The sequence below is a fragment of the Octopus sinensis genome, linkage group LG6 (assembly GCF_006345805.1).
Source record: "Octopus sinensis linkage group LG6, ASM634580v1, whole genome shotgun sequence".
In the NCBI taxonomy this organism is placed as follows: domain Eukaryota; kingdom Metazoa; phylum Mollusca; class Cephalopoda; order Octopoda; family Octopodidae; genus Octopus; species Octopus sinensis.
Window position 1 is genome coordinate 109,958,589 of NC_043002.1, and position 12,337 is coordinate 109,970,925.

Genomic DNA, 12,337 nt, shown 5'->3' on the forward strand with positions numbered 1-12,337 from the left:
TTATTCTATCGGTCTCTTTTGCCGAACTGCTAAGTAACACACCAGCATCGGTTGTCAAGCAATGCTAGGGGGACAAACACAGACACACAAACATATATACGACGGGCTTCTTTCAGTTTCCGTCTACCAGATCCACTTACAGGGCTTTGGTCGGCCCGAGGCTATAGTAGAAAACAATATATATATATATATATATATATATATGTATATATATATATATATGTATATATATATATATATATATATATATATATATATATATACATATTTACGACGAGGCTTCCTTCAGTTTCCGTCCACCAGATCCACACACAAGGCTTTGGTCGCCCGAGGCTATAGTAGAAGACACTCGCCCAAGGTGCCACGCAGTGGGACTGAAACCGGAACCAAGCTACTTACCACACCGCCCATATTTCAAGAGTTATCTCCGCTTACTTGCCATCTCCTTCCGGCAACCGAAAATTTGAAATTAATTGGGATCCCGGATACGTTGCTACTGTTTAAAACCAAACTGCGGTAAGACATTTTAATTTAATTTAGGGCCATTTCAACGCTTGAATGAACATCCTTTCATCTTAAACTCTGTCTGTGTGTCTATAAATTAATGATACGATATTAATTATCGTAAATGTGCGTGATCCAATTATGAAATCAGGAAAATAATGTTTTTGTTTTTCGTTATGAAACTTACAATTGTGGGGGACAGAAATGGGGGTAGCACATAGTAGGGTCTCTGTTAAGTCAGCCTGAAATGGTATGGTTTTGTGTATATGTTTTAACAAGGGTGGATTTCTCCGCTGTGGAAATTGGATACCATTTATTTAAGAAGGTGGCCCTGGTGCGCGTACTCGCGCATTCGCGCTAGCTACTCGTGACGGTTAATATAGGGCGTAACAAATATCAGAAAATCAAAAAAAAAATGTGTGTAATAGGTGTAAAACAACTTCCTATGAACGAATATGAAAAAAAAATTTCGCGCACGCGAAAGGGGGGTGGGGGAGAGGCCTCGGAAAATTCACATCGAGAAGTTCCGAAAGCGTCTGAGGAGCTGACCCGGGCACCAAAACAAAAAAAAAATAGTGTAATATGTGTAAAACATATTACAAACTTCAAGATGTTTCTGACACGTATTTTGATTCACATGGCGGAGATCCAACATTTCTTCACTTTTTCCAGAATTTCTTCTCTTTATTTTTTTTTTTTTGCGAAATACGGAGTTTATGATTCATGTGTGAGTGTGTGTTCTTGATACTCGTTTAGAACAAGTAGTTTTACACCAATTACACTATTTTTTCTTAGTTTAAAGGCCGTGGACTGAAGATGTGAAATTTCCGAAGCCTCTCCCCCACCCCCCTTTCGCGAGCGCGCATTTTTTTCATGATAGTCGTTTAGAGCAAGTTGTTTTACACCTATTACGCTGTTTTTGTTTTTGTTTTGTGCCCGGTTCAGACGCTTTCGGAAATTCCCGATATAAATATTCCGAGGCCTCTCCCCCACCCCTCTTTCGCGAGAGCGCATTTTTTTTTGTCATATTCGTTTAGAGCAAGTTGTTTTAACATATTACACTATTTTTTTTTGTTTTGGTGCCCGGGTCAGCTCCTCAGACGCTTTCGGAACTTCCCGATGTGAATTTTCCGAGGCCTCTCCCCCACCCCCCTTTCGCGTGCGCGAAATTTTTTTTTCATATTCGTTCATAGGAAGTTGTTTTACACCTATTACACACATTTTTTTTTTGATTTTCTGATATTTGTTACGCCCTATATTAACCCTCGTTGATCCTACAACGACTACCTAGCAAAGTAAATGAAACACAAAATAGATAATTTTTTTTACACAAAGTAAGGATCTACTAGTCACGACTAGCTAGCGCGAGTACGCGATTGCGCGCACCGGGACCACTCTTCTTAGGTAGTACCCTATAAATTAATATGTGTCTATAAATTAAAACTGAATATATGTGTGGGTACTTGTATCGCAGAGGGAGTGGTCCCGGTTTGCGCAGACGCGCGTCCGTGCTACCCAGACGTAGCCAGTCGATCCTACGAGCTGACTGGCGCATGCACGATATGTGTGTGTGTGTGTAAAAGTGATAAAGTCAAGCTTCGTGTATTTATCGTCTGTAACTGTAGCTCCCTTCCACTCCTTTTGCTATTTTAGCTTTCTTTCTCGCCTGTCCATAAATTATCTTTACAACTTCCGAACTTCAAATTGTATACCCAGTGTTTATTCCAATTTCTCCGCTTCCCACATTTCCTCCCTCTCTTATTCTTCTTCTCTTAACCTATTTTATATAGTATGCTATGCGTAATGTATGTGTGTGTGGTGCCGGTGGAGAGGACGACAGATGCGGTGGGCGGTGTAAGACTGGAGGGCGCATGTGCGGGGGGAAGCGGAAGCGGTTAAGCGTGACGCACGTGGGGAGATCGAGGAAGCAGGCAGTTCGAGCACAGACGAGGAAGCGACAGGACGTGTCGAATTCGTAAGAGACCTCTGATCTTCGCTGAGGTAAGACCTGTTTGTATTTCTTCTCTTTCTGTTGTCCTCTTCATCCTTCACACTACAATTGGTATTTCGGCACAGAAAAGAAAAAAAAAAAGAAACGAACGATGAGTGCCCGTATTTCTCACGAAATGATCAAACCGTTTTGCGGCGATACGGATGTAGTCGCTTGGTTGAAGGAGGTGAAGGTGTTGGCGGAGCTCCACGATATAAGCGACCTAGCGAGTTTCATGCCGCTGTACTTGGATGGTCCGGCTTTTGCGCTGTATCTAGCGATGGAGGAGACGGACCGACTCAGCGCGGAGAAAATAGAAATCCGGTTAATGGAGGCCTATGCGGAGGGGATGTTTGAGGCATACGCTCGCCTGAGTAGAACAAGATGGACTGGGGAACAGGTGGACGTATTTGCCGATGAACTTAGGAGATTGGCTAAACTGGCGGGTTATGAGGGAGAGTCGCTGGACCGGACGGTTAGGTTGGCTTTCGTGACAGGCTTTCCTGACAACATGTCGGTTGAGTTAGAGCTGCTTCCGAACATTCATTCGATGCCGATGGCAGACATCGTATTTCGGGCGGGCGAACTCGTTTCGTGCAGCAGAACGACGTCGGTAGCAGCGACTGCAACAACGAAAAGTGGCCGAGCTAGGAGCAGCGGAGAGGGGTCGAAGAAAGAACGTGTGCGACCGTTCAAAGGACAGTGTTTCCGGTGCCAGGGTCCGCACATGGTGCGTGACTGCGAGTCACCCAAGCCTGAGGTCATTTGCTACCGGTGTCGAGAACCGGGGCATATAGCCAGCGAATGTCTGCGGAGAAACGGACTGAGGGAGACTACTGCGCCGGTAGTTGTCCCTTCAGATCAATAGAGGCACGTTTATCGTCACTACCTGTGGTCGACATTCTGGTGGAGGGGAAGGTGTCGCGAGCCCTTGTGGACACGGGCTGTACGACAACCCTGATGACTCCAGAAGTGGCAGAGACTTGGAGTGGAGAAAGCAGTGTAAGAGCAGTCGACGAAAGAGAAGTACACTGAAGGCGTTACAGATGCACGGATTATAGTGCAGGGAATACAGCTGACGCTGCGAGCAATTGTGGTTGGCCACTTGGTGGACAAGATTGACGTGGTGACCTTCAGGGCGGCATACCGGCCAAGAGGAAATGGGGTGGTGGAAAGGCATCATCGTACCATCAAGGCCATGGCAGAGAGGGGTCACATTTCACCAATCGAGGCTGTATTTTGGTACAATATGTCACCCAGATCAGGACAGACTGAGGAGTTGGTGCCACTCAGGGCAATATTCAGGTACAAGTGGAGGCATCCGTGTACTGCATCAATGCGACCCAGGGCAGAGGAAGAGCACGATTTCGTGCAGGTCGGGGAAGAAGTTTGGGTAAAACCCCCAAACGCATGGTGTACATCACGATGGGGAAAGGGGACAATAACCTGTAAATTCAAAGAACAACATCTCGGTCGATGGTATGCCACGCCACGTTTTGGATATACGGAGGATTGTCCATGCCTCAGAGGATGGGACCAGCAGCAGTGGGCAAGATGAAAACAACACCAGTAGACAGGATGATGAGGCTAGCAGCAACTTGCCAGGCACCAGTCCTAGGGTCGCACTGTGACCACAGAGGGAACGGCACCCTCCTCCCTGGTTGGCTGATTATGAAACCAGTTTAGGTGTGAGTTTGGGAGCCGGGAGTAAGTGAGAAAGTCGGTTCAGTGATCTGTTGATCAGGGGGGCGTGTAGTGTCGGTGGAGAGGACGACAGATGAGGAGGGCGAAAGTAGGGCTTGCAGGGGCCGGTAGAAGACTGGAGGGCACATGTGCGGGGAAGCTGTCAAGCGGCATGTATGTGTGGTAATCGAGGAAGCGACAGGACATTTGTAAGGGACCTGATCTTCGCCGAGGTAAGACCTGTTTGTATTTCTTCTCCTTCTGTTGTCCTCTTCATCCTTCACACTACAGTGTGTATAATATATACTAGCAGTCCCCCGGTCTTTGTCTCGGTGTGTAGTGTGCACAAATGTATTCATAAAACATGTATCGCAATGCTTATGTAGGGTTACAAGTCGATACTCTTCACAAGAAAAAGTTCTAAATTCCAACCTTAAGTGCACACACACACAAATTTACAGAAAACAAAAGACGAAGACAGGTGAGGGCACAACAAGGTGTATTATTTTGACGCTTGGGAAAAAATGGGGAAGTCTTTGCTGTTTTGAACCTACATTCTTCGACAGAAAGGATTGAGGGGGGAAATAGAGAGGGAATGAAAATAAAGGAGAGAGAGAAAATCTGTAGGAATGAACGGTTGAACATGATGAAATTTCTGGAAGAAAGAGTCTGAGATAAAGGGGGCAAATAACGCTGCCCCTACTGAATTAGGTTGCGTAAGGGCGAGTGTGCATTTAAGTAGGGTGTGTGGGTGTGCATGTGAATGTATGTGTGGGGGAGCTTAAAATATATATACCTTTTATCAATTCAAAATGAATAATTAAATTACACCATCTAGAAAATTACATATAATAGAAAAGTTAAAATTAAAATAACAATAAAATGTAAAGATTAAGTAAAGTGCAAAAATAATAATAAAAATGTATATACTGAATATACATTTTTATTTCTGTCTTGATTATTTTTTTCTAATTTTTATAAATATATTATATTGTGTGAAATTTGATTTAGTTTTTCTAAATTGAATTTTTTCCTTGTAAGTTTTGGGTTTTATTCCCTTAAATAATTATTATATATATATGTGTGTGTGTGTATTTAATGGAAATTTTTTAAATAATTATGAAAGAGTCATAAAGATATTTGCAAAAATTTATAAAGTAAGCTCTTGTTGATAGTGTCTGTCGAAATATTAGCAAAGTAGATGTGATCAAATCAAAGATCAATACAGGAGGTTTTATTGTACAAACTCTGTGTCATTGATTCTTTTACTAGTTTTCATAAATTTGCCTTTCTTTAGAGAATCAATTTGTTTTTCATATAAAGTGAACCCCACACTAGCTGGGGTATGATCCACAGATTTATAGCTCAAGATGTAAGCAGAGGAATGTAGCTAACCTAGAGACACAACACAATGACTGTTGTTAGGTTTATTAGTGTCAAGAAGAACATTCAGCTATGAATAATACTTTAGATAAACTGAAGTTTACAATATCAATGTTATCTTATGCAAGATTTTAGAACCATCAACTTCTGTTTATTGTTGTTTAACTCATTTTATATGTTTTTTTAAACTGTTTTGTTTTCTTTCTTTTTTGACTGATTTTAGACAGAAAATTTAGAATGGTGACATCGAAGAAGTTGAAAATTTAATAAAAAACGATCCAACAACAGTAAGTTGTTCTGTTTATTGCCTTCTCAAATTTGACTGTTTATTATTTTTTACACAATATGAAATGTTGCTAAGTAACCACATAAATTTGTCCATGATATTTCATTTCTTTCTTCGCCTCTTTTCTCAAATCCTTATCATCGATATTTTTATAAATATTTATCCAAACATTGTGGCATGACAGAATTGATGGAATGTAAGTGAGAAAGAAATCCATCAAACACTGCAATGGGGTATTCTGGCGGGAAGTATTCAGTCTAAGAGATGAGAGACAGATGGAACTGATAAATGGATGGTGACTTTTTAATGAAGTCCTCTTGCCATACAAAGTTGAATGTTTTACTGGTGTCAAGGGCTACACCATTTTTTATAGAATTTTTTACACATACGAAAACAATTTTGTGTCACATAGGAATCAAACCCCACTTTATAAAATTGTACTGGTGTTCATTGAATCTAGAAAGACACCTAAAGGGACAAAGGTGATTTTTCTTATGGCATTTTACTTCATAATTGAAATATTGGAAGTTAGAATGACAGGATGGCAGCTAATAGATGGGATAGTGTCTGCAGGAATATAGAGCAGGGCTTCTGAAAGTGGTCACCGCCACCAATGTGTGGGGGCCGTGGGAACATTTTATATTAGTTTATGTATATATAACTGAGTTTGGCAGAAGCCTCGTATTAAAGATTAAATGAGTAAAAAAAAGCAAAGTGGTGATGCATCAAATATTCACTTATTGTGAGGTGGTGTTGTGGTAAGTAGTCACCCATCAGGGTGGCGAGAATGATAAATAAATACCCCCTTCCCCCCAAAAATGGCTAGGAGTTCCCCAAGCTTTACTTGAATAGGCCTGTACGTAGGATCGGGACAATTACAACTTCCCCTGTCATCTGTAGTGGAGGAATTTAAAGTAGCAAAATGTAATATTGTAATGATGTAGAGAAACTCTACGGACGAGCTTGTCAGACATGCAGGTATTACCACAAGGTGTGGGTAACTGGCATGCTGGAGCTACATGTTGGGGTCGCCAGGGACTTGGATCTTCCTATTTGCAACAATGGAAGAAAGCAGACACCAGGGAGAGGCGGGCTGACTTGGAAAGCAATGTGGTACCAAGAGGAAGATAAAAGGAAATCAAGAGCTGTGAAGTAGGTATCTCTGGGTGCATGGACTAAATGGGATCTCCCTAAGAGGAAGTTCACATGGACTGACCTGTGGAGGCTGGAACCTTTGCACATCTCCTTCCTGCATGGAGCGGTGTATGACACTCCCGACGCCAACAAACCTGCACAGATAAGGTTTGTGGGAAAGGGGCACTCTGGCACACATCTTGGCAGGGTCCAGAATAACACTTTCTCAAGGCAGATACGAATACTTGCTCACACCCTGGAGCAGTAAAGGTGTAAGAAATATCATCACCAGGGGAAGATAACTGCTGCAATTAAGTTCAAGAAAGAGGGAGAAAAGCCAGCAAAAGCAATACATAGCTTGTTGCAAGTGTCTCAACCATGGGATATGAAGGTAGACTTAGGGAAGAGATTTCCCCAGGTTGTCCATACAACCCTGAGGCCTGGTGTGGTCCGAAAAGGCCCAGAAAATGATCATAATTGAACGAACAGTCACGTGGGGAGCGGGTTGTAACGAGGCCCATGAACGGAAGTGTGACAGATATAAGAGCCTTCTGCAGGATTGCAGGGAGAAGGGATGGCAGGTATGGATTTTCCTAGTCAGGGTTGGCTGTAAGGGATTCCGTGCCCAGTCGGCATGGATTTTTTACAGCAACTGGAATGAGAGGGAAGGGTGGATGTGCGCATGATGGGAGAGGCAACTGAAAGAGCCTTTTGCTGGCTTTGGTGTAAGAGAGAAGATTAACGCTGGAAGGCATGAGGAGTTGAGGAGCAGTGAATTGGCCACCTCTGCTGACCCACCAACAGTAGGGTGTTACGGTTCAGGGCCGAAACATCCGATGAACGAGGGATAACGTCTGACGACATTGGTTTCTCCTGGACAAGGCTCCATTTACTTAGGGGGAATAGATAAAACACATCCTTACTGATGTTATTAACTCGTATATATGTGTTTGTGTGTGTATGTGTATATACAGACAAGCAGATATGTGTGTATTTTTGAGTGGAGGTTGTGTGTGTGTATCTATGTTAGTGTGTGTCCCCAACTGCTAATTGATAACCGGTGTTGGTGTATTTGCATCCCTGTTACTTAGCCCTTAAGCAAAAGAGGGCTATAGGTTGCTGCTAATCAGACAGAAAAGGTACCACACATAAAGGACAAAATCAAGGAGGAGCCCCAGCATGGCCACAGTCTGAAACAAGTAGAAGAGAGAACTATAGAGAAGACAAAAAGAGGAAGGGAGAGACAAAGAGGGAAAAGAGAAAAAGAAAGTGAGAGATAAGAAAAGGAGCGGGAGAGATAGACAGAGAGGGGAATATAAGAGAGAGAGAGAGGAAGGAAAAAGAGAAAGATAGAAAAGAAAATGGGAGAGTGGGAGAAGGAAAAAAGAAAAAGGTTGAGTGTAAGGGAGAAAAGGAAAAGTGAAGGAGACAGAGAGAGATATAAAGAAAGAGAAATGGGAATTTCTATATTTCACATGTCCTCACTTTCTTCATTACAGATTAACCAAGCTCCTCTAATGGAAGCTGGTTTCAAGGGGAACACAAGAATAACTGAATTTTGATATATGCAGGAGCGGAGATGGAAGCTTTACATGATGCTGTGTTTGGGTAAGTTGAGAATAAACTAAAATCCAGATGTGTTTTTGTTTGTAAATTTGTTGCAATTGCAGACACAGGTTCAATATCCAAAGAGGCGATAGTCGTAGTAGTGGGACAGCAGGACAACAGGATACTAGCAAACAACAACAAGGTTTTCTTCTCTTTATTCATCTATCCAATTCATTAGTCATTATTCATTCATAAAACTCCTGATGATGACTAAGATGGTGGTGATGATGGAAGTGGTGGCAATGATGATGATAGCGATGATAATAGTGCAGCTGATGATGATTCGTCTGAAAGCCAAAATAATTTCATATTTAATGTAAATTAGTCAAATGTTTCTATCTTTTACTCTCAGGTGTCAACTTGAAGCTGTGAATCTCTTGCTATATCGGAACATCAATGTGAACGGGAAGAGCAAGGCTGGCTGGACTCCTCTCCTTTTGGCTGCAGGGATATGGACAGACGGAGTGGCAGCATTATTACAAAAGAACGCTCTTGAGGTTAGTGACTATATATATATATGTGTGTGTGTGTACTAATATATATATATGTACATGTATATATGTATGTACATGTATATATGTATGTGTATGTATGTACATGTATACAAATAAAATGTATGGATGTATATATAATGTAAATTGTGGTGTGCATGTGTTAGTGTTTCGCTTCATTCATATTATATTCCGAAATAATTCTAATCTTCTCTGAACGGTTTTTCTCGATACTTTCCTAACAATTTATCCATTTTTCGGAAAATTACGAGGAAACAAATCTACTCCTGCGAATTTTTATGGGTAAATAGGTGAGTGAATTTGTTTTACATTTTCTTTAGGTCCACTGTTAGGTTATTGTAATGAAGGACAAGTAACAAAGTTAACTTCTAAAACAAAGCATCTTTCTTCAAACAGAAGACTTTGAGTTTGGTTCTTCTTGCAGCTATTATTTATTGGGTTTTTGTGTTGGAAGCTGATAATTCCAATTTAGATTGCCATTTTGCAATGACTTTACCACATGACATATGTCTGTAAATGCTTCAATAAAAAGAGATTTAATAAAGGTGACACAGCGAAATCCTATCATTCTCCTCAGGCGAAAACAAAGAATTCCTTTAAGGGAATTTATCAGAAAATGAACATTCACAAGTCAAGCCAAACTGAAGGTGGCATCTCTCATTGAGACTGACATAATAATAACTGAATAGGCTCTGTAGAATTGATCGAACCTGGAGTTCATTGGAGAAGTTTGAAATGGGATTGAATTTGACTTAGAGTTATCGACTGTTGAACAATCACTGATCATTCGATTTTCAGTGTCCTCTTGGGAACTTTGCAGGGTAGTAGATGACACAGAGGGACATTACTTTCATGACCCTTTGAATATCAGGTCTGAAATCTACCAGAATAAGACAGATATATGGGATTCCTCTAAAGGGTCTTTGGAGTAATGTTACTCAATAGGATTTATAGTTCAGACATCTGGGAGTCTCTCCAGGTTGAGCCACTTCTTCTCAACATCTGTAGTACCTCGGACATGTGATCAGAGTGTTGCAGCAATGAATTACAGGACAGGTTCTCAAAATCAAACCAACGGAACAGGATGCCGAGGCGGGGGGGAGAAAGAAATGGTTGGATGCTATCCATAGTCTTAGTTCTTCACATCATAGAATACAAGCAGAATGTCTAATGATGGATGCTTCTGATAGGACCCTGAGGACTCTTTCCCCACAGCCCTTTCAAGAATATTGAGCAGAGGAAATGGATGGATCATATGCTTTCACTGTTGGAGGTCAATGTTAATTCTTGAGGTTCTGATATATTTTTGCCTTCACAAAATGTTTCCTGCCCTCATTTACCATATATTTTCTCAAGTATAATTTTCTATTAATTTTCTTTAAAAATCTCGTTTAATTCAAACTCTTATTTTTGTCAATAGAAAACAATGTCTTATGGTTTTCATGTTTTTCAGCTATTTCTTTTTATTTCTCTATTGATAAAGTTTGTTTGTAATATTCATAACAACCTACAGTACACAGCGTTTTATGTTCTTGTTAATGTTGTTGCATTTATTTCTTATTGTTGTGTCTTTTGCAGCTATTTTTTTTAGGAATTGATACAACTGACCTGAAAATTGATGATGAGTCTATTGACACTGTAAAACAAGGCTACCTAATGCTGTACGAATGGTTCAGAAATTGTGATTCAGAAATACGGACACACAACAGAAATACGGACACGCAACATTGATGGGATGTCAGTCATTGGACGCAAAGTGAATTTCCGTGTAACTGTTGTTGTTTAGCCTTGGATTAACCTTGACCAAACACAGACTTATGATCAAATACATTCCAGCCAGGACCATCATGCCTATTTCCAAAGAGAACCCACAACCACATTGTCCAATATGCCCTTCTGTACAGTGATATCGTGTGAATTTAGCTACTAATTCTAGCAGGTATATCAACCACATAGTGATCCCTTCACTGGTTTTGCTCCTTTGTTAAACATTCACATTTAAAATAAAGATAAACTTTGAAATGTTCATTTATTGTTGTTGCTGTTGTTGTATATCTAATCCCCTCCCTAAACAACCCCATTGTTATATAGACACCTTTAATATCTTCTGCTATATTGATAATTATCTACCTTCAGTTTTAGCTGAGAGTAGAATGCCTGTTATATATATATTGATGTCTTTTCCCTTTATATATCCTATAGAGATAGTATTTCTATATAATACATGATGTATCTAAGGATATATCTCACTTTGTCCAAAGTGGCGGTGGTTGAATAAAAAATTCAGGGGGTGAGCGGGAGAAAATCATCTTCTTAACCCTTCATATTAAATTAGGATTAAAGAAGTAATTTATCGAAGCTCTTAATGTGGAGAGTAGCTGTTTCAAATTCATATGTTTGGCATTTCCTGTGTTATGATAAAATAACGGCTGGTGTTTTTTGATGGGTCACAAATCAGAAAGTTAATGAAATGCCAGACATTCTCGTGCTCGATGACTGATGTAGAAAAAAGAGCATGGGATTCATTTGTGGCTGTTGTGAAAGGATTTGTAGTGAGTGAAAAGGCTGAGAACTACAAGGATTTGGTGGAGATATTACTTGATAGCTATCAGCTTTTAGGCGGCGATATGAGCATAAAGTTTCATTTTTTCAAAAGCCATCTCAATGAATTTCCTGCTAATCTCTGAGACGCGAGCAATGAGCATGGTAAGCGTTTTCATCAAGATTAAGGAGGAGAGATATCAAGGCCAATGAAACACACACATGATGGCAGACTAATGTTGGAGTAGTTAAAGACACTATGTAGACATGAAACATTTGTGAGGGTCTCACAAGTGGCAATTTGTTCCGTGAATATGATGATGGTTTGTGGTTTAGCCATTATAATAGAGAATTGACAGTATGTGTTTAGTAAACTTTTCTAAACTGACTTCATGAACTATACTGGAATGCAAGATATGATGGATTTTCATCATCATCGTTTAACGTCCATTCTCCATGCTAGCATGGGTTGGACGGTTCGACCGGGGATCTGGGAAGCCAGAAGGCTGCACCAGGCTCCAGTCAGATCTGGCAGTGTTTCTACAGCTGGATGCCCTTCCTAACGCCAACCACTCCGTGAGTGTAGTGGGTGCCTTTTACGTGCCACTGGCTTGGAAGCCAGTCAAGGCGGCGCTGGCATCGGCCACGATTCGGATGGTGCTTTTTATGTGCCCCCAGCATGGAAGCCAGCCAAGG

The 12,337-nt window shown here is 40.9% G+C and overlaps 2 protein-coding genes across 3 annotated transcripts; both read left to right on the plus strand.

Annotated features, from left to right (window-relative positions):
• Positions 1-430: 430 nt before the first annotated feature.
• On the plus strand, positions 431-11,126 carry LOC115213394. Of its 2 annotated transcripts, none has more exons than XM_029782343.2 (5): positions 431-516; positions 5,784-5,847; positions 8,480-8,588; positions 8,941-9,085; positions 10,679-11,126. In XM_029782343.2, exons 3-5 carry the CDS (start codon positions 8,560-8,562, stop codon positions 10,829-10,831), a joined length of 327 nt encoding a protein of 108 aa, XP_029638203.1. In that variant the 5' UTR covers positions 431-516; positions 5,784-5,847; positions 8,480-8,559; the 3' UTR covers positions 10,832-11,126. The 2 variants fall into 2 exon arrangements, with proteins under 2 accessions (XP_029638203.1, XP_029638204.1); XM_029782344.2 differs by lacking the exon at positions 431-516 and adding an exon at positions 2,365-2,505.
• On the plus strand, positions 2,512-6,940 carry LOC118764022. Its single transcript, XM_036504232.1, has 2 exons — positions 2,512-4,246; positions 6,929-6,940. The coding sequence occupies exon 1, from the start codon at positions 2,607-2,609 to the stop codon at positions 3,360-3,362; it is 756 nt and encodes a 251-aa protein (XP_036360125.1). The 5' UTR covers positions 2,512-2,606; the 3' UTR covers positions 3,363-4,246; positions 6,929-6,940.
• Positions 11,127-12,337: the final 1,211 nt, after the last annotated feature.

Excerpts from the sequence above, each read along its gene's own strand:
- LOC115213394 (XM_029782343.2), top strand. The coding sequence starts at position 8,560 with ATGGAAGCTTTACATGATGCTGTGTTTGG. Across the intron at positions 8,589-8,940 it reads TTACATGATGCTGTGTTTGG|GTGTCAACTTGAAGCTGTGA; the intron begins GTAAGTTGAGAA and ends TTTTACTCTCAG. Across the intron at positions 9,086-10,678 it reads TACAAAAGAACGCTCTTGAG|CTATTTTTTTTAGGAATTGA; the intron begins GTTAGTGACTAT and ends TGTCTTTTGCAG.
- LOC118764022 (XM_036504232.1), top strand. The coding sequence starts at position 2,607 with ATGAGTGCCCGTATTTCTCACGAAATGATCAAACCGTTTTGCGGCGAT.